The sequence below is a fragment of the Papilio machaon genome, chromosome Z (genome assembly GCF_912999745.1).
Source record: "Papilio machaon chromosome Z, ilPapMach1.1, whole genome shotgun sequence".
Classification (NCBI taxonomy): Eukaryota; Metazoa; Arthropoda; class Insecta; order Lepidoptera; family Papilionidae; genus Papilio; species Papilio machaon.
In genome coordinates, this window is record NC_060016.1 from 9,335,181 (window position 1) to 9,361,558 (window position 26,378).

The 26,378-nt window shown below is 35.1% G+C and overlaps 3 protein-coding genes across 3 annotated transcripts; 1 reads left to right on the forward strand and 2 right to left on the reverse strand.

Moving 5' to 3' along the window:
• Window positions 1-418: 418 nt before the first annotated feature.
• On the forward strand, window positions 419-13,139 carry LOC106717099 (retinaldehyde-binding protein 1). Its single transcript, XM_014510814.2, has 7 exons — window positions 419-575; window positions 8,564-8,784; window positions 9,417-9,576; window positions 10,007-10,068; window positions 10,719-10,912; window positions 12,385-12,501; window positions 12,761-13,139. Exons 2-7 carry the CDS (start codon window positions 8,574-8,576, stop codon window positions 13,016-13,018), a joined length of 1,002 nt encoding a protein of 333 aa, XP_014366300.2. The 5' UTR covers window positions 419-575; window positions 8,564-8,573; the 3' UTR covers window positions 13,019-13,139.
• A 6,359-nt stretch (window positions 13,140-19,498) lies between these two features.
• LOC106717160 (peptidoglycan-recognition protein SB2) lies at window positions 19,499-23,111 on the reverse strand. Its single transcript, XM_014510888.2, has 5 exons — window positions 22,805-23,111; window positions 20,756-20,956; window positions 20,099-20,286; window positions 19,812-19,944; window positions 19,499-19,695 (listed from the first exon to the last, which is right to left on the reverse strand). Exons 1-5 carry the CDS (start codon window positions 22,827-22,829, stop codon window positions 19,499-19,501), a joined length of 744 nt encoding a protein of 247 aa, XP_014366374.2. The 5' UTR covers window positions 22,830-23,111.
• A 1,224-nt stretch (window positions 23,112-24,335) lies between these two features.
• LOC106717130 (GATA zinc finger domain-containing protein 1) lies at window positions 24,336-26,194 on the reverse strand. The gene is made up of 3 exons (XM_014510849.2): window positions 25,678-26,194; window positions 25,026-25,212; window positions 24,336-24,628 (listed from the first exon to the last, which is right to left on the reverse strand). The coding sequence occupies exons 1-3, from the start codon at window positions 26,077-26,079 to the stop codon at window positions 24,453-24,455; spliced, it is 765 nt and encodes a 254-aa protein (XP_014366335.2). The 5' UTR covers window positions 26,080-26,194; the 3' UTR covers window positions 24,336-24,452.
• Window positions 26,195-26,378: the final 184 nt, after the last annotated feature.

Consider the following 26,378-nt stretch of genomic DNA (forward strand, 5'->3'; position numbering starts at 1 on the left):
ATTATTATTGGAACGAAGTTCCTTATCGCGCGTTGTGAAAGGGGACTAGACGGAAGAGCGCTACATCACCATGGCAACGACGTGAGAATATATAACGAAAATTCATAGAAATAAAATGTACTTCTTGTGAAGACTTAAGTTTTTTATTCATAGAATAAACGTTGGTTCCTTCACTAATTAATTGAAAGGAACTTCGTTCCATCCGGGTGTCCCTTGACACCTCTCAAGTTTTTTATTATTATTAATGGAAATTCGTAAACATGTACAGGCTGGAATGGTTATTTATATTTATACGCATTTGTAGTGAGACCATAATATAAAATTGCTGTTTGTTTTCATTTTTATTGCAAATTAGACAATTGGTACGTTAAGTAATATCAACATCGTGTGAATACCGCTATAGGTATATATTGTTGTTGCCTTATTATAATAGTTGATATATTGCAAAGGAGCAAAGCGTCGCCTACGCAGCTCCGCACTTGCTCATTTTAAGTTCGCGCGGCATAACGAACGAGCGTACGCGACAAATACTTGGTGATCAGAAAAGTAAAGAAATATTTAGCCGAAAATACAAGGTATGTTATTTTGTTATTTACTAAACATAAATTAAATTTTTAGTAACAAACCGATTACGATTTACCTACACTTAGTTTGATTATCACTTTTTATTTACATTACCAATTTTTGGTATACATTAAATAAAATATTTTACATTCTTATATACAAATATATATCAGAACATTAATAAAATAATATACAGATGTAATTAATAAAAATGTTATGGGATAATACTGGTTAAAGTTTGTAATTTTCATACAATTTTTCAAACAAAAAACAACTTCAATTCATTTCTGCAATTCTTTTATTAAACAATACTTACGATGTATGTATATGATTGTAATTAGCTTGTTATACGCTAAAAATTATTACATTTAATTTATATTAATTTAATAAATTATCATAATTAGTTAGCTTGTTATACAATAAAAAATAAATATTATACATTAAAAAAAACCGACCAAGTGCGAGTCTGACTTGAGTACCGAGTGTTCCGTACAAATCTGAAGGCAAGGAAATTAGATTTACTTACGGTTTTTGCCTTGCAATTTTTCCTTTATATGTGCTATTAGACGTTGCTTCGTATAAATTTCAAGATTCTGAGTTTATGGGTAGTACCATGTGGGTATTGATTCCCTCGCGAGTGCCGAAAATTTGCGACAAAAACGGCTGTAACTCTTGATTACGTTGGCTTAGAAGTTTGTTTTTTTCATAGACCTAAGTATGAGATATAAATTCCATTTTGATACCTCCACGCGTTTCTGAGAAAAAGGGACATCATGAGAGACAGACAGACAGACGGACAAAACAAAGTGATCCTATAAGGTTTCCATTTATTCATTACGATACGAGGTACGGAACCCTAAAAATAGTAGGTGTCACAGAATATTTTAGTTTAGAACGTTATCCGAGTCTACATTGGTTTATTAGACTACTAACTACCGCCCGCGATCTTGTCTGCGTGGAAAATAAGTTTAATTAGCAGGTTGCTTTTGCTGTTCCCAATTACATCTAGATTTATTCAGCGGCTGAGGAGGTAAGTGATAAAGATCCATTCATCACATTTATAACGTTAGTAATTTTATTTTTTATATCACAAGGTGGCAAACGAGCAAGAGGTCACCTGAAAATGCCTAAATAGGGAAGCGACCGCTGCCCATAGACATCCTCAGTTGCAGTTGCGTTGCCTACCTTTAATCGTCAGAGGTCACCTCCGTCAATTCTACTTTCCCTTCTCATCCATTCCTTATAAGAAAATGGTGGGAAGGGTAGACCAAAATTAGGTCTCCTGCACGATTGCAATAAGCAGTATTGGAAATTACCCTTATTTACTGAACAACACGCTGACCACGCATTGAAACAGTTAAATAATGGGGAGAAAAACTAAAGCTCTTAGTTAGTGGTGCCAGCACCAAGACTCCGCTGTCATCTGTAAAAGTTTTAATACGTCATTCTGGCGATTTAAAAAAAATGTTAAATGTTGAAATGTATTCCTTATCGAATGTTTCCAAATTCAAAAACAGAGCTCCGAAGTCGGAATGAATCCACAGTTGGTATAAAGTCTTTTATTTGTAAACTAGCTTTTACCCGCGACTCCTTCCGCGCGGAATAAAAAATAGAAAACGGGGTAAAAATTATCCTATGTCCGTTTTCTGGTTCTAAGCTACCTGCCTACCAATTTTCAGTCAAATCGATTTAGCCGTTCTTGAGTTATAAATAGTGTAACTAACACGACTCTCTTTTATATATATAGATATATTTGTAAATAATTAAAGAACAAGAACATTCTTTAAAAAATTACTTATATTTGAATTTTTAGTGTTTAACGGAATTGGTAACAGAGTACTTTGTAAAGTGTTTTTTGTCTGCGCTATATGTATGCATTGCTACTGTCACTCTTGATCATGCTGACATCTATTGTAAGCAAAAGGCTGTTTTTCTCCTCATTTAAAATTACAGCATCTAACTGAAGTGACATAACTTTTACGCACTCTATAACTCACATGGCCCTGTCGTAATTCCGGACCGTTTACACGTTACAAAATTTAAAGCAAAACAAACTCCGTATTTCCGTTACGTCATAAAAAACTGGGTCCTTGTATGAAATATATGAACACGACAAGGGTCAGAGCGATGCCCCTCATGATATGTCATTGCGGTTGACATACATCTAACATTGACAAACTTACGTATCTAAATATTAGCTTTGTAAGAGGTTCTCACTTACATAAGCTAATGTAATTGATAATTTAATAATAAACTTAAATGAATGAGTAACTTTATTTTAGTTGATTATGCCAAACTTACCATAGAAATAAGACAATAAAAATAAGCGGAATAATGCATTGTAAATCACCTTTACTACAGAAACTATACCAAGATTTCACAGTCGAAGGGCGTTTAATCCAAAATCGTAATCGTTTTTCTTAGTGCTTATCTCAAAATGAATTCAAAATGTTTAATGCTTATTTTTTCTTGGTCTTACTTGTTTCAACTGTTTTGTTTTTAAATTTACCAAATTAAACGCAAATTAAAATTAAAAAAACGACTTGGTAGCCTATGCGCTATTGCTGACTGCTTTCTATTCCAAATTTCATCCAGATCCGTTCGGCTGTTCTGAAGTTACACCAAGTAACAAACCTCCATACATCTCTCCATCCATCTATTCAGTATTTATAACATTACTAGCTGTCGCCCGCGACTCCTCCCTCGCTCAATTAGAAAAAACTTAAAAAGTAGCCTATGTGTTTTTCCAGACTATATTCTACATCTGTGCCAAATTTCATCAAGATCCGTCCAGCCGTTCCGGAGATACCTTCAAACAAACATCCATCCATCCATCTAAACATTCGCATTTATAATATTAGTAAGATTAATTATAAGATAATCGTATAACCTGTCTTGTTGTTGTCGGAACTATATTCTAGTTATGATCTACCGTACATAGTCATAGATTCACGTGTGCTTACAAGAAGGCATTGTCGTCCTACTTTTCATTTTCACTTTACCAATGTCGCAATGAATACCTTGTTATACTCGTAGCTATGATGCATAACGCCAAATTATGCCTTGGTGTAGATAATGACCTCCCAACGATTGTTCACTGTTATGGAACCTTCGTAATATATTTATAATTAAAGAGTTTTGCAACATAATATACATAATATTGTTATGTTTATTGTATCGTTTTTTTGATACTTTTTTGTCAGACTTGTTTTCGAAACGATGTGTTTTCAAAACGTATGTTAATAAAAAAACTAAAAGTTTCACATTAATTATAATTGTGTTTAGAATAACAATGATGAATGGTGAAAAATAGAACTCTATAAAAATACGTGAAGCGAAAACTTTGCAATCTTTGAACAAACAATTGTGAAATTTGAACCAATTAAGGTGGCGAAGGAAGAATAACTTTATTAGAATAATTGTAAACTAAAGATTAATAAGTGTAGATATGTTTTACGGCTTTTACATTGGAATAGATACGTTATGTTGATGAAATCCGTCAGTTCTTAGTATTACAAAATCCATTACCCTTTGAGTAATGTTACTTGTCAATGTTACGGTAATTTATTTACGGGTGCATCCGTAAATAAATTGTTTCCATTCAAAGTAATGACAAGCATGGCAGTCTCTTACAGAAAATGACCTGCTTTCATACGTTACGATGCCAAAAGAGATTATGATAAATTACCAAAAGATTTTATTGCTCACTACGATATTTATTAGAAGATGTTCATTCCAAAATGACTCAATGTATATCGCTGAAATTGGGCAAATCACAGTCTGGAAGAATGCATAATCTGCTAATAAATAAATTTTAATAGCTAGTTAAATATAAAGAAAACTCGAGAACAATCGAGAGTATTGAAACTTGTTTTCTATTTTACATATATTAGTAAAATTATATAATTCGTTGTAACGAAAACTTATTCCTTCGTATACGTATTCATAAAGATTCCGAACACTGTAAAAAAATAAACGATAACAATATTTACTTTTAAAAGTAAATATTGTTATCTAATATATATTAGATGAACACGTCATTGTAGTTTCGGGTACAAAATACAAAATGGAAAACACTACAGTCATTTCGTTCGACAAACTTAAGGATAGATTAATTATATTAAAAAACATTTTCAATTTTTTCAACCTTACTAATATTATAAATGTGAATGTTTAGATGGATGATGGATGTTTGTTAAAAGGTATCCACAGAATAGTTTCATAGATCTCGATGTAATTTGGTATAGATGAAGAACACAGTCTGGAAGAATACGCAGGCTACTTTAAAGTATTTTTTTTTAAATTCCGAGCGGACAAAGTTGTCGACAGCTAGTTTGACATGAAATATGAAGGCCTCACTGGACTTTCAAAATAACACATTTTAAATATTTACTTGACACATCACGCGATACGATGCCGTATGCTTAAAGTTATGTATCACTTATGTAACTATTCTTATATCTAGAAAATTAGGGATGGTGTTGTCTGCGATTTTTTTTACTACGATAATTGCTTTATTAATTACAATTGAAAAATGGGCCTACAAAATGATTTTATATCGTAATACGATATAAATGTCATATATCAAGTATTATTTTTAGATACATTTGTAACTTATTTCTATGTCATATTTAAGCATGAAAATATCAATATTTGTCATATGTACTAAGTTATTGTACATATCGATTTTCGATTTAAATCGACATGTACATACATTTATCCGAAAAACAAATTGATACATGGCGGGATTCGAACCCTGCAGATTGCAAGTCAAGAGCTGAGCCACCGACGATGTAATGACATAATATTTGCTAAATTTATAAAATTAAAACAGAATTATTTAATAATTACGATAAGATTTACGTCTCTGTTTCAAGAATAACATTATTTATCCCATGACCTTTTTTATAATTCTTCTTTATCATCCTATTTTCATAGGTGATAAAATTATAATAGTTCTACATGTAGCATATTATAATCCACAACTAGCATATAAAACTATTTTACCACATGCTTATTATGTTTTGATAAAGACCTTGAATAGTTATTTCAAACTGGTAGACCTTCATTATACAGTAATGTATTATAAAATTCAAACATTATGACGGCTCGTAGTTGCTAACATATTACCTTCACAGGTGGGGAGCTAGCTGGGCCCACTACGGACTCGTTTCGTTCGATGTTTCGAGCCGCCATAAAGTTTCGATGACAACGTACATATTTCCAACATACGTAATATTTAAAGCATTTCATATTATGAATATGTATATATACAATATGTAGAGATAAAATTTATGAGAAATGAATAAAACTAAAAAAACTTATCACACATGCTACGAGTTTAAACTGCCATTTTAAAAATTATACTTGGAGATAGAGAACCTCAACTTGGTAAAAATACAAAAAGATCTATATTTACCACTTGTATCCTATTTATACTAAAGAAAATTTTATAATACACCTGTAATTGAATTGTTTTACAATTGATATACGGAAAATCAGATTATTAGAAATTTTATTTAGCTATCTTGAAAAATTATTCCTAAATTCTACAATAACGTATTAGTGACTTCTAATTTTTACCATTGCTTCGATAAAAATATTATTAATATTATTTTTTATCGATGGATGTTTGTAAAAATATAGTTTGTGATTAGTTGATAGCCTTCAAAATTTCCATCCGTAACAGGTTTGCTCTGGGATGTTAACGGGTAACGAACAAAGAACATTTTTTTTATTGTAAGTTGATTTTTATAATGTTACTACAGTTTTTTCTAATAATTAATTTAATAGTTATAGTATGATTACGTAACCATAACCTCAGTCATGCTTTATAAACTCATGTTTGCATTTTTTTTTCCTAATTAAAAGTAATGTGTTATTTTATTGGCTACACTCCTAGATTACGTTTTTATAATGTTTACAAAAATTAAAATGAAAAATACAGTCGAATTGACAACCTCCTTCTTTTTGAAGTCGGCTAAAAATAAAATTGTGAAGTACATATTAAAATTTATTTTTAAAACAACTATTTTGTTTCAACCCTAACGGAGTAATCGAACTCTTAAATAATCACTGAACCTATATAACTAAGCTACTCCAATATTATATTCATTCCTATCGTAGTCAAGCGCGAGTTCATTCGTAATAAAAAATAACGAGACAATGTTCACATTACAACGTTTGTATATAATCATTTTTGTTGTTATTCTATTTATAAGAGCAATATTATTGTCCAATGAAATAAACTGTGATGACATTTTTAAGGCAGAAGGCAATTTTTCTAACATCAAATCGCACTCCATAAACACATCTCGAGTTAGAATTTGTATAGAGCAATTAAACAACAAGAACTTAACAGAATCAGACGCCGTTCACATTTGGCGACTCTTAATAAAAATATTTAATGGCGTATCAAATATACCAGATGAGACACTTTCGGTACTTCGCTGGGTGATACCAGGTATAAAAAAAGCTGATTATGAAAATTTAACTTTTACCGAAATCGACATGATTCAACACTTCGGTCTGGATTACAACCTTAGTGATGAGCAATTATCAGCAATTGCGGATCGTGTACGAAAGGATTTTGCTTCTAAGGAACCCGAAGATTATACAGTTTATGATCTTAAAGCCCTTAGAAATATACTATGCGGATTCAACGCAAGTGACATACGAAAAATCCACCCTTCAGCGTACAAAGAAGCATCGTATGAGATAGGTCAACTTAAATGCAAGTCTGATGTAATGAAAGCGTTCGCTTCGCTTGCTATCCATAAGAAAGCATATGGTCCCGCAGAAAACTGGACCGACTCTACGATAAAAATAATCGGAGAAGTGAAGAAATATTTGCCCAAAAATATAATTACTGGTAAAAATTTATATGAACAAATTATAAACACAGATAGCTAATTGTAAATCATTGTTCATTAATTGATAGCTCTTAATAAATGATTCAGCAATAAAGTGTAACCTGTTCTATTATTTCCAACCATATCCGTATACCATTAAACTCATCAATATAACTGGTTAAGTTACATACTTATGTACAACGTTTGAAACCATATTTATAAAGTATGTAGTATTTCATAATTTGATTATTGCTATCGTATCTTATGATCACTGAAGTTTATTGTGCTATGAAATACAGCCTTAAGAAAGTGTGATGGATTAAATGAAAGAGGATATGTAAGTAGGCAGTTAATTTAGATATGATGTCGAATAGACATGTATGGAAGAGCTGTAAATACTGTGGCGACCCTCCGTAGGAAAAAAGGCCAGCTGATGATGACGGTGATGCTAAAAGTTTTTTAATCTCGGTCCTGCTTTAATACTGGCTCTAACAAATGAAAAGCAATATTTTGTAAACGTGGTTACTGCAAATATTGTGTCAATTATCTGAACATGTATTAAATGTATTTTTGATTTGGATTTCAATGCGATTTCTCTTTATTAAATGTTTAGTTTCACTAAACGTGTCCATTCTTTTCGGTATTAAAGTATTGATTATAAATACTGCCATCCTGATCACATTAGTTTAACATAATGAGTTAAAAGGTATTTTAATGAATTGCTGCACGAAAAACCTTCCATTGCATGATTTTGGATTCAATTAATATTGCAATAAAAATGCACCTCGGTATGACGTTATTGGTAGTTTGCTTTTAGTAGTTTTTACATATTTATATTGTATATTTATGCAAATTTAGCTGTTAATTAAGCAACTTAATTCGAAAGGAAGGCCAGTATTAAAAAAAACGTACCATTATTTATCAAAATTACCTACCATTTACTGATGTTCAAATTAAAAATCTAATTCTTTATAAATAATTCTTCTCGTCTCACTCATATTCATTTTATTATACTTGTTTTGAAATTCTCTCTAAAATAATCCTGTCTGCTACACGATGAATACATTCAATGCCATCATGATTTTCTCGTATATAAGTGAAGTCACTGGGCGGCATTGAACGATTTATTTATCATAATTGTACTTTAGTTACAGTATAATGCAGTCAGCAAATATTCTGCTTACTGTGAGTACAACATTGGGGACCGGCAATGAAAAATGTGAAGACGATCTTATGAGCCCCACACCCGGGGACTACATGGCGGTCGCGGCTCGGGAGCTACGGGAAACATCATCAACTAAAGAACAGGCCCTCAATATCATGAGGGAATGGATACAGAAGAATCATGACATAAGAAACGTTAGACAAGGTATACTAACCTTAGTAGTTACTTTGGTACACGGCGTTGTAGTTGGGACTTCTTCAAGAGTGCCTATCAGTAAAATTTAATGTGGGCCACGCGCAATTGAGGCAGAAGAGTTCTTTTGTTCTCGACGCACCATATTGAATGTAGGGCACCATAATGCCTCTCAAATAAAAGTTCTTAATTGATGTCAGCTACTGGTGGCATTAGGCTCCGACTAGATCATACGAATGCAACGGGATTTTAAACGACTGCTAACATGCACATTGCCTAGATTTCAAGTTTGTACATAACCGGATATAATAGACCAGTGTAATAGCGAACAAGTACCCCCTGCTTGCTATTACACTGTTTCCGACTTGCGTGTTTAATTGCATAACATTGAATCAAATACCGCAAAGGTCAAACGAAACCAGATTGGTTCCGCGTGACTGCAATCTTGAAACAACTAAACATGCCACCGGAAATTTATATACTTATTTGTTTGTGTGTACATAATACATATGCATATGGTTATTATTTTTATTTTCACCATAATTGTCTTTGTAACTTAGATATTATTTTGAAATTGTATAACTTTATGTATATTTAACTGTGTGACACAAAATATTAAATATTTTTTATTCGTTTCTTTACAGACGACAACTTTTTATTACGTTTTCTTCGTTATAAGAAATACAGTATTCCAATGGCTCAACAGACATTGTTAAAATATCTAAGTTTAAGGAAATACTATCCAGAGTGTTTCACCAACCTCGACTATGAAGAGCCTAATGTTGCTGAAATATTGAACAGTGGGTGAGTTCCCAAATTGAAATTTGTAACGTTTTATAGAATGTTTATCTTCGTATTAGTTGTCTTTAGCGACTTTGTCCGGATTAAATTAAAAAAAAAAAAACGGAGTTACCCTATACGCCAGACTACGATACAAATTTCATACAAATCCGTTATTATACCTTCTACAAAAAAAGTTCCAGTTTACATTAAATTAGACGATATAAAGATAAGTTAGTGCATCAGTAGCGCAGATCGGTCTGGACCGTAATCAAAAACATCCAGATTCCATCACCGCCAGTTCGATTTTCGAATTTCATATGTACATTTATCCGAAGTTCTTAGGGGGAGGAGAAAATCGTTATGCAATATGATAACTTGGGTAACTTGAGTAGGATCTGGGAAACGTGGAAACCTGACGACGACGTTTCTAAATTAGTATTTAATTTTTCAGATACATTGTGGTATCACCAGTTCGTGATAACAAGGGGCGACGTGTCATCGTTTATAACATAAGTATGAATTGTTTTTTATTATGTTTGAAGCGACGCTATGCAAGTTTTTTACAGCAAAATTTATGAATGCGACTGTTACTCTTGTTTTGTTTTCTGCACAGCAATTTTTTACGCGTTGCCACAAACTCCAAGATCTTGTTGAAGCTTTACTTTACTTGCTATTTTGTATGCAATGTTTCGATATCTTTGAATACTAACATCTTCTATCGTGAAATATTTTTAATTTTTTATGTTGAACAAGCCAGCGCTTGAGCATCATCACCATATGCGAGACAATTACTGATTGTGGAATTTCATTGTCAACAAACCTGTACAAAGATATACTAATATACCTTGTTTTCTGTTTGAAAAAAAAAGATATAACAGTATATTTTTATTAGAAAATACATCTGTTTCGTACAGTGGAATTCCACTGATATACATGAAATTACTAATTGATTTTTGTAACGTAAAATGCGTCCTTGCAGCAAGCTGCGTCTTTCTAACCGAAAAATTCCACTGCTGCTCGTAACACAATAATTAACACAATTGTCATCCCTTTCATTATGTGTGACAAAACAGAAACCACAATATGTATTAATAACAAAAATATGCACAAGTGTCACGGCAGTGGAATTCTACGGTTTTAAATAATCAATTTTGTTTCAATAGGTAAGTTCAACGCTAACAAATTCACATGCTGGGATATGTGCCGCGTGCATATAGTCGTATATGAGAGCCTGTTGGACGACCCGGTAGATCAAATAATGGGTTTCACACACGTTGGAGAAGGTACAGGAGTAACCGCTGCTCACGTCACCGCCTGGAACCCATCTGACTTCGGTAGAATGTTGAAGTGGGGAGAGGTATATTGGTCTATTCTTTTATCCCAGAACTTTATTTACACTTGTATATTACATACTAGCTGTTGTCTACTACTTGGTCCGCGCATAGAATAACTTCCCAACTATGAAATATTTTTTTAAATAGGTTCGGAGTCTATTCAATGCAAACAAACAATTTAATCACGCCTTATATACTCTTTGACAAAAAGGTAGTTTCCACTAAATTTAAAAAACGCCACAGTTTAAAGTGAATCATTCGTAAAAATATGATTTTCTTGAAAATTCACTTACGATTGTAGATGTAAAACATTATCCGTTTTTTTTATCACAGCGTCTCATACTTAATTTTCCTCGATATTATGTATAGATACACCAATGTTATTCATTGTATGGATATTTTACACTAGATGTTGCCCGCGACTCCGTCCGCGTGGAATTAAAAGAAATCGTAACAAAAACTTAACAAGTGGCCTATGTGTTCTTCCAGACTATGTTCTACACCTATGCCAAATTTCATAGAGATCCATTGAGCTGTTGAGATACTTTCAAACAAATATCCATACATCGATCCATCTAAACCAGGGATTCCCAAACTATTTTGGACAAGTGACCCCTTTTCCAAAATGAACTATTGCCTCAGACCCCCATGGCCAAATTACCTACTTTTAAGATAAACCCACTTACTCATAATGGTCCGCTAACTTAAAACAGCTGCTACAGAGTGTTATTTTTCATTCTGACTTAGGTCAATAGAAGAAGACAGAGTGAGAATTAGCAATGCTTTAAGTTAGCAGACTATTATTAATAGGGGTCAGTTTCTAGACCTCATCGACCCCCAAAATCAGTTTTCGTTTATGTCGACACCTAGGAAACCGATATCGACCACTTTGGGAATCCCTGCTCTAAACCTTGGCATTTATAACATTAGTATGATTAGTAAGATGTACGTGCTTCCTTGAATGGTTACACCATACACGGTCGAGCAATGTAGGTAGCGCTGCTATCATGTCGTAAATCGTTTTAAAGGGCAAGTCTCCTTGCGTGCGTAGACAGACATGAAATGCTGAAATACCTACTATTCCAAACTAGTATCAATATTGCAGTTATCCAAGCGTAAAGTTTTAATACATGCGTCCTTAACATACAACATAAATGAACTATTTCCTTTATAATCATAGCATGAACAAGAAAATAAAGATATAATTGCAAGATATAAATACCAGAAGTAGGAAAATACCAACATTTAATACACGTAATATATATTATATTGTACACGTATATATTGAAGTAATTCTGTTTGTTACTAACATCTGAACATTCCTTTTTTTAATAATAAATGATAATATTTCAAGACCGCGGCACGTTGAAACAGTTTTCGTTCCATGAAAGAGACGCAAGTAATAATCAAATTGTGGTCTTTCAACTCATTGACTAGATCAAAGTCTAAGCCATGTTCTGTCTTTTGTGTAATGATAGTTTTTTTCTTTTTTTAGCAATCACTTCCGATGCGACAGAAGGATTTCCACCTCGTCAATATCCCGCCCGCACTTAAATATATTATCGATTTTGCAGTAAGCAAAGTATCAACTAAAATGGCACAAAGACTTAATGTAAGATATAAAAATAGTTTTCTGAAATAGTATTACTAAATTTAGATAACTAGAAGGTGAAAGAAAGAAGCAGCTTTTAATACTTGCTGGTTATTCTAGGCGACCCTACCGTGGCTTAATGACAAAATATTCACTCAAAACCATTGCTATTTCGGTTTTTTTCCGAAGATGTGAGAAAGACGACAATGTTTTCGAAAGAAAATCCACGGTTAGTGCTAATATAAATAATATTTAGTTCATAAAAAATTTTGTTTTTTAGATTCATACGAACCTTAAACAGCTGCATAAAAATTTGAATGTCGCTTGTTTACCTACGTCTTACGGTGGTCCTTTGCAACTTCAAGACATGATCTCTTACACAAGACAACTGCTCTCATATCAGAAGAAGAAACTTCTAGCTTTGGACGACATGGAGATATTAAGCACCAGAGGGATTACTTCTTCCAGAAACAGGCCCATTATCAAGGATGGTACTGTTTCAATAGAAGGAAGCTTTAGAAAATTAGATATAGATTAATTAAGTTAAAAACTTTAGAGTATTAATTTTAATGTATAATAATAGATTAAGAATAATTTTTAAGAAAACAGTTACTTTTCTCAATTTATAAGACGACTTGATTTAAATCTAAAAAGTTTGTATATCGTGGCAACTTTTTCTGATCTTAGTTTTAAATAATGAAATAAACTATTGGAAATAAATGAAATTAGACTTAACAACTACAGGTATGACTTATTTATTACTTTTTTTATATACCATTACTTATACTCTCAACAGACGTTAAGTAAGTGTACGCGTGTGACGCCGTTTAAATTGGAATGTAAAGGAAACTCCTCAATCCTGTATTATATTAGTTTATTAGAATCTTAAACTAGCTTCTAATTCTAACAAGCCGGTGTGAAGTACCATATGCAGTTAAGTTTATTAATATTAAAACTTTTTAATTCAGATCGATTTCATAACATACTGTGACGACATTCAGTTGTACAAATTAAATAATTACTCCTAATTAATATTCTTTAACTACAGTAAGTTTGAAAGTTATTAGGAAACAAATTAAAAGAAAGAGATTAAAAAAATACTTTTATAATGATATTGTAATTAAAAAGAACAAATAATTTGAAAAAGAAAAATTACAAGTCAAGACGATTTAAACGAGAGTAAACTCGATGAGTTGTTTCATTGCCAAGTTCCTATAACCAGTAACTAGGAAGTAAATGGTGGACAGAGAAAGGCAGGAAAAATATATTAACACAGTCGAACGTGGATAAGCGAGAAACCTCTGAAAGTAAGTTGTCCAGTCCCGACAGACGACCTGCATAAGCGAGATTCTCGGACTAGAGATAAATTTTTATAAGCGAAAAAATGTCGCAGTCCCTTGGACTCTCTCTTATTCAGGTTCGATTGCACAATGCACTTGAACATAATATTTAGTTATTTTGAGAAACACTTTAAAACGCATCCATCCATCTATCCATGAATCCAATTTTTGTAACAGATCAAACCTATTTACCGTTTAAAAACTAAATCCTATGTCCTGCGTACACTTCGCAGTAAAACACTCATAATCTTATTTTATCTCAGACGTATGCAAAACAAATAATATGTGCGATAACCATGGTTGATTTCACTGAAGAATCCAACCCATTCTCGAAAGCATTTGGATATGACTACGTTCCTACCGCACGCTTCTTTTACACTGCGGCACAAAAACACTGAGACTTGCCAAATCCGACACAAAAACACTAAGACTTGCCAACTCCAACACAACACAAAAGACTTGCCAACTCCAACTCAACACAAAAGACTTGCCGATTCCGACACAACAACAAAACTGAGACATATCTACCAGCCTACTGTATCGCCCAGGTATCTGCGACCAGAAAACTTGTGCGATGTCCACGGGTGGTTACACTGAAGAATCCAACCCATTCACCAAAGCACTTGGATATATCTGCGTTCCTACCACACTCTTCTTATACACTCCGGCACAAAATCACTGAGACTTGCCAACTCCAACTCAACACAAAAGACTTGCCGATTCCGACACAACAACAAAACTGAGACATATCTACCAGCATACTGTATCGCCCAGGTATCCGCGACCAGAAAACTTGTGCGATGTCCACGGGTGGTTACACTGAAGAATCCAACCCATTCACCAAAGCACTTGGATATGACTACGTTCCTACCATACGCTTCTTGTACACTCCGGCACAAAAACACTGAGACTTGCCGAATCCTAGACAAAAACACTGAGACTTGCTGACTCCGACACAACAACAAAACTGAGACATATCCACCAGCATACTGTATCGCCCAGGTATCCGCGACCAGCAAAGTTGTGCGATGTCCACGGGTGGTTACACTGAAGAATCCAACCCATTCACCAAAGCACTTGGATATGACTACGTTCCTACCACACGCTTCTTGTACACTCCGGCACAAAAACACTGAGACTTGCCGAATCCAACACAGTACAAAAGACTTGCCAACTCCAACACAATACAAAAGACTTGCCGACTCCGACACAACAACAAAACTGAGACATATCCACCAGCCTACTGTATCGCCCAGGTATCCGCGACCAGCAAAGTTGTGCGATGTCCACGGGTGGTTACACTGAAGAATCCAACCCATTCACCAAAGCACTTGGATATGACTACGTTCCTACCACACGCGTCTTGTACACTCCGACACAAAAACACTGAGACTTGCCAACTCCAACTCAACACAAAAGTCTTGCCGATTCCGACACAACAACAAAACTGAGACATATCCACCAGCCTACTGTATCGCCCAGGTATCCGCGACCAGAAAACTTGTGCGATGTCCACGGGTGGTCACACTGAAGAATCCAACCCATTCACCAAAGCACTTGGATATGACTACGTTCCTACCACACGCGTCTTGTACACTCCGGCACAAAAACACTAAGACTTGCCGAATCCGACACAAAAACACTGAGACTTGCCAACTCCAACTCAACACAAAAGACTTGCCGATTCCGACACAACAACAAAACTGAGACATATCTACCAGCCTACTGTATCGCCCAGGTATCCGCGACCAGAAAACTTGTGCGATGTCCACGGGTGGTCACACTGAAGAATCCAACCCATTCACCAAAGCACTTGGATATGACTACGTTCCTACCACACGCGTCTTGTACACTCCGGCACAAAAACACTAAGACTTGCCGAATCCGACACAAAAACACTGAGACTTGCCAACTCCAACTCAACACAAAAGACTTGCCGATTCCGACACAACAACAAAACTGAGACATATCTACCAGCCTACTGTATCGCCCAGGTATCCGCGACCAGAAAACTTGTGCGATGTCCACGGGTGGTTACACTGAAGAATCCAACCCATTCACCAAAGCACTTGGATATGACTACGTTTCTACCACACGCTTCTTGTACACTCCGGCACAAAAACACTGAGACTTGCCGATTCCGACACAAAAACACTGAGACTTGCCAACTCCAACACAATACAAAAGACTTGCCGATTCCGACACAACAACAAAACTGAGACATATCTACCAGCCTACTGTATCGCCCAGGTATCCGCGACCAGAAAACTTGTGCGATGTCCACGGGTGTTTACACTGAAGAATCCAACCCATTCACCAAAGCACTTGGATATGACTACGTTTCTACCACACGCTTCTTGTACACTCCGGCACAAAAACACTGAGACTTGCCGATTCCGACACAAAAACACTGAGACTTGCCAACTCCAACACAATACAAAAGACTTGCCGACTCCGACACAACAACAAAACTGAGACATATCCACCAGCCTACTGTATCGCCCAGGTATCCGCGACCAGCAAAGTTGTGCGATGTCCACGGGTGGATACACTGAAGAATCTAACCCATTCACCAAAGCACTTGGATATGACTACGTTCCTACCACACGCTTCTTGTACACTCCGGCACAAAAACACTGAGACTTGCCGAATCCGACACAAGAACACTGAGACTTGCCAACTCCAACACAATACAAAAGACTTACCGACTCCGACACAACAACAAAACTGAGACATATCCACCAGCCTACTGTATCGCCCAGGTATCTGCGACCAGCAAACTTGTGCGATGTCCACGGGTGGTCACACTGAAGAGTCCAACCCATTCACCAAAGCACTTGGATATGACTACGTTCCTACCACACGCGTCTTGTACACTCCGGCACAAAAACACTGAGACTTGCCAACTCCAACTCAACACAAAAGACTTGCCGATTCCGACACAACAACAAAACTGAGACATATCTACCATCATACTGTATCGCCCAGGTATCTGCGACCAGCAAACTTGTGCGATGTCCACGGATGGTCACACTGAAGATTCCAACCCATTCACCAAAGCACTTGGATATGACTACGTTCCTACTACACGCGTCTTGTACACTCCGGCACAAAAACACTGAGACTTGCCAACTCCAACTCAACACAAAAGACTTGCCGATTCCGACACAACAACAAAACTGAGACATATCTACCAGCCTACTGTATCGCCCAGTTATCCGCGATCAGCAAACTTGTGCGATGTCCACGGGTGGTCACACTGAAGAATCCAACCCATTCACCAAAGCACTTGGATATGACTACGTTCCTACCACACGCTTCTTGTACACTCCGGCACAAAAAAACTGAGACTTGCCGAATCCGACACAAAAACACAGAGACTTGCCAACTCCAACACAATACAAAAGACTTGCCGACTCCGACACAACAACAAAACTGAGACATATCCACCAGCCTACTGTATCGCCCAGGTATCCGCGACCAGCAAAGTTGTGCGATGTCCACGGGTGGTTACACTGAAGAATCCAACCCATTCACCAAAGCACTTGGATATGACTACGTTCCTACCACACGCGTCTTGTACACTCCGACACAAAAACACTGAGACTTGCCAACTCCAACTCAACACAAAAGTCTTGCCGATTCCGACACAACAACAAAACTGAGACATATCCACCAGCCTACTGTATCGCCCAGGTATCCGCGACCAGAAAACTTGTGCGATGTCCACGGTTGGTCACACTGAAGAATCCAACCCATTCACCAAAGCACTTGGATATGACTACGTTCCTACCACACGCTTCTTGTATACTCCGGCACAAAAACACTGAGACTTGCCGAATCCGACACAAGAACACTGAGACTTGCCAACTCCAACACAATACAAAAACTTGCCGACTCCGACACAACAACAAAACTGAGACATATCCACCAGCAAAGTTGTGCGATGTCCACGGGTGGTCACACTGAAGAATCCAACCCATTCACCAAAGCACTTGGATATGACTACGTTCCTACCACACGCTTCTTGTACACTCCGGCACAAAAACACTGAGACTTGCCAACTCCAACTCAACACAAAAGACTTGCCGACTCCGACACAACAACAAAACTGAGACATATCCACCAGCAAAGTTGTGCGATGTCCACGGGTGGTCACACTGAAGAATCCAACCCATTCACCAAAGCACTTGGATATGACTAAGTTCCTACCACACGCTTCTTGTACACTCCGGCACAAAAACACTGAGACTTGCCAACTCCAACTCAACACAAAAGACATGCCGACTCCGACACAACAACAAAACTGAGACATATCTACCAGCCTACTGTATCGCCCAGGTATCCGCGACCAGAAAACTTGTGCGATGTCCACGGGTGGTCACACTGAAGAATCCAACCCATTCACCAAAGCACTTGGATATGACTACGTTCCTACCACACGCTTCTTGTACACTCCGGCACAAAAAAACTGAGACTTGCCGAATCCGACACAAAAACACAGAGACTTGCCAACTCCAACACAATACAAAAGACTTGCCGACTCCGACACAACAACAAAACTGAGACATATCCACCAGCCTACTGTATCGCCCAGGTATCCGCGACCAGCAAAGTTGTGCGATGTCCACGGGTGGATACACTGAAGAATCCAACCCATTCACCAAAGCACTTGTCATGACTACGAACTGCACATGACAATTCGTACACAATATCTACTATCTCACTGCATTGCTCAAATACATGCACATGCACGAAAAGATTAAGATAAGAAAAGTCACCTTTAGGAAGAATAACACTTTAACAGAGTTCGAGCATCAAGTTACTAATTGATTTTTAGTAGAAACTAGCTTTTGCCCGGGACTCCGTCCGCGCAGAATAAAAAAAAATAGAAAACGGGGTAAAAATTATCCTATGTCCGTTTCCTGGTTCTAAGCTACCTGCCCACCAATTTTCAGTCAAATCGATTCAGCCGTTCTTGAGTTATAAATGGTGTAACTAACACGACTTTCTTTTATATATATAACTAGCTTTTACCCGCGACTCCGTCCGCGCGGAATAAAATAAGAAAAAAAAGAAAACGGGGTAAAAATTATCCTATGTCCTATTCCTGGTTCTAAGCTACTTGCCCACCAATTTTCAGTCAAATCGATTCAGCCGTTCTTGAGTTATAAATGGTGTAACTAACACAACTTTCTTTTATATATATAGATAGATAGATATTTCAATTGTATTCTGGTATCTAAATAAAAAATTCTGGTATCATTTTAGTTGATTGTCTTAGAAGCGATTGCGAAAACACGAGTCTAACAAACCGCATTTCCAACTGCCTAAATAACTTTTTTTTTCCCCTGTTTTTTCAACTTAAAGGCTGAAGACATTGACCATATATTTTGGTATTAATGGTACGGTATTGAAAAGCGCTGGTATTTTTACCCACGTTCATATCCACCTTTCCTAACAACGCAACCGTAATTATTTATTCGCAAATAAAATAAAATAAAATAAAACAAAAAAAATATAACGAAAAATAATATTTTTAATCTCACTAAAGTTATTCTTATGTAATGTTATATAACTTAAAATAAAAACAAATAACTTCCTATATACAGAGATTCATTGACAAGTATTAAACAACCTATCAAATACATAATGACAATAATATTAATATATTCAGCTTATTCCATATCGGAGAGTTGTTTATTCCACTGTGGAAATTTACTTAACTCTAAGAACAAATATTTTGGTAAATCTTTAGTTTTTTTACCGATCATATCGAAATTCAAATCTAAATGTTGCTGACTTATAGAGTTTTCTAGAAATATCTTGGCTTGCATAACTTGAGCGGTTGACGGTGCTTCTTGTGTATAATTACCTGTACATAGAAAAATTATATTGCAATTTGTTTTACATAAGATAAAGTCAAAACTATTTATATTTTACAATGACAAGAGAGCAATGGCACAAGACAAATTAAAAAAAATAATTTACCTATAAATGCCAGGACTATGGCGTTTGCAGAGTAATCAGGAAAAATGACTGAATTTCTTCGCCATCCTAGAGCTTCGAAGGTCTCTCCGTCGGGTGACACCAAGAAGTTATATTGTAGGCGGGTTCCATTTTCCTAGTAGGAAATAATTACTATTTAATTAAGAATTTGCTCCTCTTAATGTCTCTTAATTAACATTAAACTTATAAAATTTTTCCTTGTAACTGTATAAGAGGTATTTATTTCACACAATTTAAATGTTGTCAAGATAATACTGCTTTGCATTTACCTGCATTGAGTTCAGTAGTGTAGAACAAGTTATTGTACAGTTGCATCCATCTGTATCCGTCTGAACAACAATGACTGTGTTCTTCTTCAACTGTGGCACAAGATTCACTTGATCAACTTCCTTATTCTTATCCCATTGAAGACGGCTAACATAAAGCTCCGGTACTTCGATTGGTGGTAATACATTCTCTGAAATTTTTAAATAATGTAAATATTGTGTAAATAAATTATAGTATTTTGGAATAAAAAGAGTTTTTAATAATACGAAAAGCTCCATGACGCAGGTACAGCACAAACAAATGTTAAAAGCGCAAACAGAGGAAACAGAATTATTAGCAAGAGCCTTCAGAATTTAAGACTAATTGCAGATAGCCACAATGCTGATCTATATTTAAAAATGTCTGTCAATAACACCATTGGTTTCTGAGATTAAAATCTCTTAAAAACATATCAGCTGTCCTGTTAACGTTATACGGCGATTTAGGTCTCAGTAACCTACCATTAGTAGTGTAAGTACACAGCAGTTAAAAGTTAACATACACAGGAAACATACTGCGGTATTCATTTTAAAGATAAGAAGCAAGCATGTTTTGCAAATTCGCCACACTCATTATTTTGATCAAACACATGTGAAAATGAAAATTAATAAAACATTCACCTGATCTGCTTTGGATGATCAGGAGATATGTGCCAATGACAATACCAGATAGTAGGATTAAGAGAAGCAAGCTGACAACAGCCCTGGTGCGATAGTGATTATCATTGCCTTGATACCTCGGGAAGCGTTGGAGAAGTGGTGTTGCCTCAGTGCCCCTATTCTCTTCTTCAGCACGGTAAGAATTAGTGCGTGATTCATGATCTGTAGAAAAATTGGTCTTGGTATTTATTTGTCTTGTCTTTTCTTACATTCTTAGCATCACCTAATGAGTACCTAGCTAAATATATAAAATCGCTATGTAAAATATAGCTTGTATATAAATCAAGTCTTTAATTTATTATAACATAATTCAAAATTGTTGGAATTGGAATTGAATACTCTTGAAACACTAAGAAAATAACAATGTGAACAAAACAAGTAAACATTAAACAAGGATATTTAAATAATAAGATAATTACATAATTCTTGAAGTAAGATTTCCACCATAGTAATACTAATACTAGAAAATGTTTGAACAACATCACTATCAACACATTGTGTCAGAATTAATGTTTAAACTGAACTAAAGTCATTATCAAGTGTTCTGGGTTTTTTTATTATAATATGTATACTAACAACAATTATCCATTGTAATATGATTGTAACATGAGTACTCCGTTTAAATTTACATCTGTTTTTCAGAGATAAAAATGTTTATTTTAAATATTTGGTTAATATACTCATAGATAGTTTGGTCTGACAATATTTATTTAAACTGTAATGTTGCTAATGTTATACATTTATACCCTGTTAGGAGTATAACAGGAAATCATGTGGAATACATCAGAAAAACTGGTTGCGAGCGAAATAATGTAGGAAATCATTCTTCAGAAATTCCAATATGTTATTACAACACTTTAGTTCAAATATTTTCACAAATTAGCTGAAAAAGTCATTGTTATGGTAGCAATGTATGGAATTTTAGATTCTACTGTTTAGTAAATTTCAACTTCAGATTAAAACATTGAATAATTGAGGTACAATAACAAGAGAATCTATATGCAAAAGCTAATGTTATAAGCTACATAATAATAATAATAATAACTTTTTATTGCCATTAAAATTAACAAAAATATAAAACACAGATATTTTTAATGTTCAGTGATGCTAAAAGGGGGTGGTTCAGCTTCACCAACACTGGTCAGGATACAGTGTCGAGCTGGTTTTCAGCCACACCTTCCCAAGACATCACTATTTATATTTAACTACCAACTTATTTTGGTAATTTTATATGTGGTGTTTGGTAAAAATAGGTACAGATGATCATCAATAACAAATATATGTTGTGAATATTAATATATATATTATTAATACAATGATAAGTGAGTGAGTAAAATAAAGATATAAACAAGTGGACTTAAACAAATTTTCTATTTAATATGGGGATCCATTTAAAATCCGAACTAAGGCAAGGGGGCAAATGTGCAGCCGATTTATGCGACCTAAAATTATTAAAACTAACGGTCATGAACATCGACAATGCCAGAGAAACTTGAGATGCATTGCTCTCCTTTATAGGATGGATGAGGTCTTCTCAAAGCATTTTCAGCCTAATTGGAATAAGATGTGTGATAGTTCTGTACAGTTCCAAAGTGGTGATTGGACATTACCCGCAACATTAAGGGTTACAGATTTTTCGAGGATCTTGACTAAATGGAGCATGTAGCATCCATAGGAATGACACATGGCATGCAAGTGCATATTGTCAAGTAGCTACTTCTTTTAAAGATGAAAAAAAAAAACAATGTAATAGTTAATAATTAGTCGATAAGAAAAAACTGCAATCTCATTTCTATGATAGTCAACAAGTCTATAAATTTTAATTTAAAAAAATGCCACTTAATATGGATAATATGGATCTTGTGACCATAATTCTAAATAGGTACAATGCAGAATTGATGAAAAATTTTACTCATACGAAATGAATTAAATCTATTTAATCAAATTTCAAAACAAAGTAATCAATATTCACAACGTATGTTACACAATAAAATAAGAAAAAATTCTTACCGACTGGAGATATGAGTGGTTGCATTCTTAATCAGGGCACCATACAGTACAGACCACTCCTGATAGCATTACTATTCACACAAAAGATATTTACTCATGGGCGGGGACAGTGTGTGTAGTCTCGATGAAAGCCATGGAGAAAAGAAAGATTTTATCAATCAATATCTGTATCAGAGCACTATAGGTATGGGGTAAATGGGAAAGTATATAACACAAAAGTATATAACAATCCGAAAATCAATACAGGGTGGGATAAACCACAGATTATAAAATAGGACGTCTCTTTGTTTCATGTCATTTTACTACCTCCGTGAAGTTGGCCCCCTCAATTTTCTTTACGCGAATCGTTTGAGAATCGTTTGATAGGGTTTGAGAGAAAAGAAATATCGTTTGAGAGTTCCTACTTTCTCCGTAAAAACAATTTAAATTTTTGTGTGAAGTTGTCCCTCACTTTTTTTTTTTATGCGAATCGTTAGAGAGTCGATTTAGTTCTGGCACTAAGACGTTTCAAATTCATTGTGTATGTAGAAAATTGAGAGAAAAGAGAAATCGTTTGAGAGTTAATACTTTTCCTGAAATAAATATTTCAACTTCGGAATCGAAAGTTAGAAATCGATTTCCCTTTTTTTCCGAAATAAATATGGCAATCATGCACTTAGACGTTTCAAATTTACTGTGTAGGTAGAGAATGGTTAGAGAGTAATTGAGAGAAAAGAGAAATCGTTTGAGAGTAAATACTTTTTCTGAAATAATAATTTCAATTTTGGAATCGAAAGTTACAAATCGATTTTCTTTTTCCCCAAATTTAGTATGGCAATCATGAACTTAGACGTTTCAAATTTATTGTGTAGGTAGGGAATGAAATATTGATTCAGAAAAAGTATAACTTTCAAACGATTTCTTTTTTCTCTCAATCACTCTCTAACCATTTTCTACCTACAAAATAAATTTGAATCGTCTAAGTACATGATTGCCATATTTAATTCGAAAAAAAGGAAAATCAATTTGTAACTTTCGACTCCGAAATTGAAATATTTATTACAGAACCAGTAAAAACTCTCAAACGATATTTCTTTTCTCTCAATGTCTCTCAAACGAAAAAAAAAGTGTGGAGGCCAACTTCACACTAAGATTTTAAGTTGTTTTTACGGAGAAAGTAGGAACTCTCAAACGATATTTCGTTTCTCTCAAACCCGTTCAACCGATTTGCGTAAAAAAAAGGAGTGAGGGGGCCAACTTCACGGAGGTAAACAACTCACGCCAGTAATCCAGAGGGGTAGGCAGAGATTAAGGACTTGTATTTGGCATCGTCATGCAGATCTCTCTCGCCTCTTTCACATTCGAAAGGATATGTATTATTATTTACAGTCTTTGGTGGAATGAATTTAGACAATTGGCGGGTATCGTTAAAAAGAAGTAAATTATAATATTCATGATGAAAGAAATATTAAAAGTATCCAATACTTTATTGTGATACAAAACTAATACTCAGGCAATACCTCCCTACCCAAATTAAACACAATTTACGCAGTTAAATAGTTTTAATGCTGAATTTAGAACATACAGTTTGAGTTTATAAGCAAAAATAAACACATCGCAGCAATTAAAAAGTCATATATAGCACAAATATGATAAACTTAACAGAAATTTAAATGGTGGTGGGTTTTTCTTTTGGTTCTAATGTAGTCCAAATAAAACCACTGGAATCATTGAGTTTTGATTCACTTACAGGGTATGGACTTTTACTATCTTTGTAGTAATCAGAAGGGGCGTGCATTACAAAATGCATGTAATCTAATTTACGTGGCAAATCCTCTTCAGGACCTGAAAAAAAAAACAATAATATTTTTCTTTGCTAAACTACTAATGAATTATATCTAGAAGGTTATTAAAAGCAAGATTTTTAAATCTTTGTTTGATAACACTTACAGATACTTGAGGCCCAAGCTTCCAGGTTGCTGTTTCAGAAGACCATGTTTTCATGTAAGCTAGGCCTTGGAAACTGCACATGTGTGTTTGTGTGTAGGTATTATAAATAGATACAATTTTAGAACTGACTAAGGTTTGCTGCATGACTTTACCATGTATGGTTTCCCTCTCGGGCATCAGCTTGAAATCTTACTTCTCACCTTTCTTTCCTAATGGGAATGGTTAACCCCCACTATATCAAAATCCCTTCCTTTCAGCATTAGAAAAGTGGAATTTTAAAGTATAACCTTACCAATGATATATGTGGCAGGATCGAAACCCTCTTCAGGTGGTGGACTGGCCCTGGTTCGTATCAACCAGGTTACAACAGCACTCTTCTCACAATACTGGTCGGTCAGAAAACCACGGATTTGAGCATAGTACACGCCACCATCTATATGTACCATAGCAACTATATCACCTACTTGCATATAACTACCCTGCAAAAGATATAAAATATTAATATTATAAATGCAAATGTTTGGATGTATGGATGGATGGATGTTTGTTAGAAGGCACCTGCAGAAGGGCTCGACAGATCTCGATGAAATTTGACATAAACATAGAATAAATACTGGAAGATCACATAGGCTTTCCATTAAGTTTTTTTTATTCCGCATGGATGGAGCCATGGGCGTCAGATATTTTTTCTTATATGTAATGCATTATATTATGTTACAATTTACAATACAAGCTTTTTTTATTGTTTTCAAGTATCTCGGCAGTTTGGAACTTCACAAGTCACTGTATTAAGAACACAATGCTAGGTGTATAAGCATGCAGGGGAATAGCACTGTACAAAGCGCATCTGATATTAAGCCGCCAAAAAGATTGAAATAGCTTATTTATTTTAATCTACAAATAATTTTAGTTGAATTTTGCAATAAAAAGTCTCTACATGTTACCTTATAAAATATAGAATCACTGGTGACCACAGTAGCTGTAGCTGTCGGAGCCTTTACTGGCTGTCGTTTAAAAATACTTCTTCGACCTCTTCCCCGCGGCACCGAAGTTTTGGAATACGGTGCTTGAGTTTTAGACTTATATCTTGTCGCTCTAGTACTTTTCCTGGTTCCTTTCCCCGTAGCTTTAGCGGGCTTAGATTCATCACTCTTCCCGTTCTTTCCTTCGTTATCTTTACCTTCTGTTTTCTCATCACTTTCAGATTTCGCCACTGCAGTGTCTAATTTTGATTCCTTTTTTACGGTATTTGATAAATGACAATCATTACATATTTGTCCGTTCTCTACGTTTCGCCAAAGTAAGGAATCTTTCGTCTTACACTGTACGCACACAGGTTTAGGCATTTCAGTGAGATTTCATACAATATTTAATTTACAAAACTTAAATTTTCTTAGCTAGACTCGCTTTTTGACACTTTTAATTCTAACTTTGAAAAATTGGATCGATGAAGACAGGAACGGACCTCTGTGAAGTTGGTCACATAGATAATACACTATATATGATTGGTCAAACGACCCGACCAATTACCTCAAACGTCCTCAAACTGTCAAGAAAGCAGTTGGATAAATATAGTTTTTTAACGCTGGAGTTAGTGTTAACACTCAATTTTACTAACCAAAAATGTTCTATAAATTTAATTAAA

Coding starts and splice junctions, on each gene's coding strand:
- LOC106717130 (XM_014510849.2), bottom strand. CDS start 26,079: ATGCCTAAACCTGTGTGCGTACAGTGTAAGACGAAAGATTCCTTACTT. Junction 25,213..25,677: donor GTGATTCTATATTTTATAAG/GTAACATGTAGA, acceptor TATCTTTTGCAG/GGTAGTTATATGCAAGTAGG. Junction 24,629..25,025: donor TCCTGCCACATATATCATTG/GTAAGGTTATAC, acceptor TTTTTTTTTCAG/GTCCTGAAGAGGATTTGCCA.
- LOC106717160 (XM_014510888.2), bottom strand. CDS start 22,829: ATGCAACCACTCATATCTCCAGTCG. Junction 19,945..20,098: donor CACTACTGAACTCAATGCAG/GTAAATGCAAAG, acceptor ATTTCCTACTAG/GAAAATGGAACCCGCCTACA. Junction 19,696..19,811: donor CATAGTCCTGGCATTTATAG/GTAAATTATTTT, acceptor TTCTATGTACAG/GTAATTATACACAAGAAGCA.
- LOC106717099 (XM_014510814.2), top strand. CDS start 8,574: ATGCAGTCAGCAAATATTCTGCTTACTGTGAGTACAACATTGGGGACC. Junction 9,577..10,006: donor GCTGAAATATTGAACAGTGG/GTGAGTTCCCAA, acceptor TTAATTTTTCAG/ATACATTGTGGTATCACCAG. Junction 10,913..12,384: donor GAATGTTGAAGTGGGGAGAG/GTATATTGGTCT, acceptor TTCTTTTTTTAG/CAATCACTTCCGATGCGACA.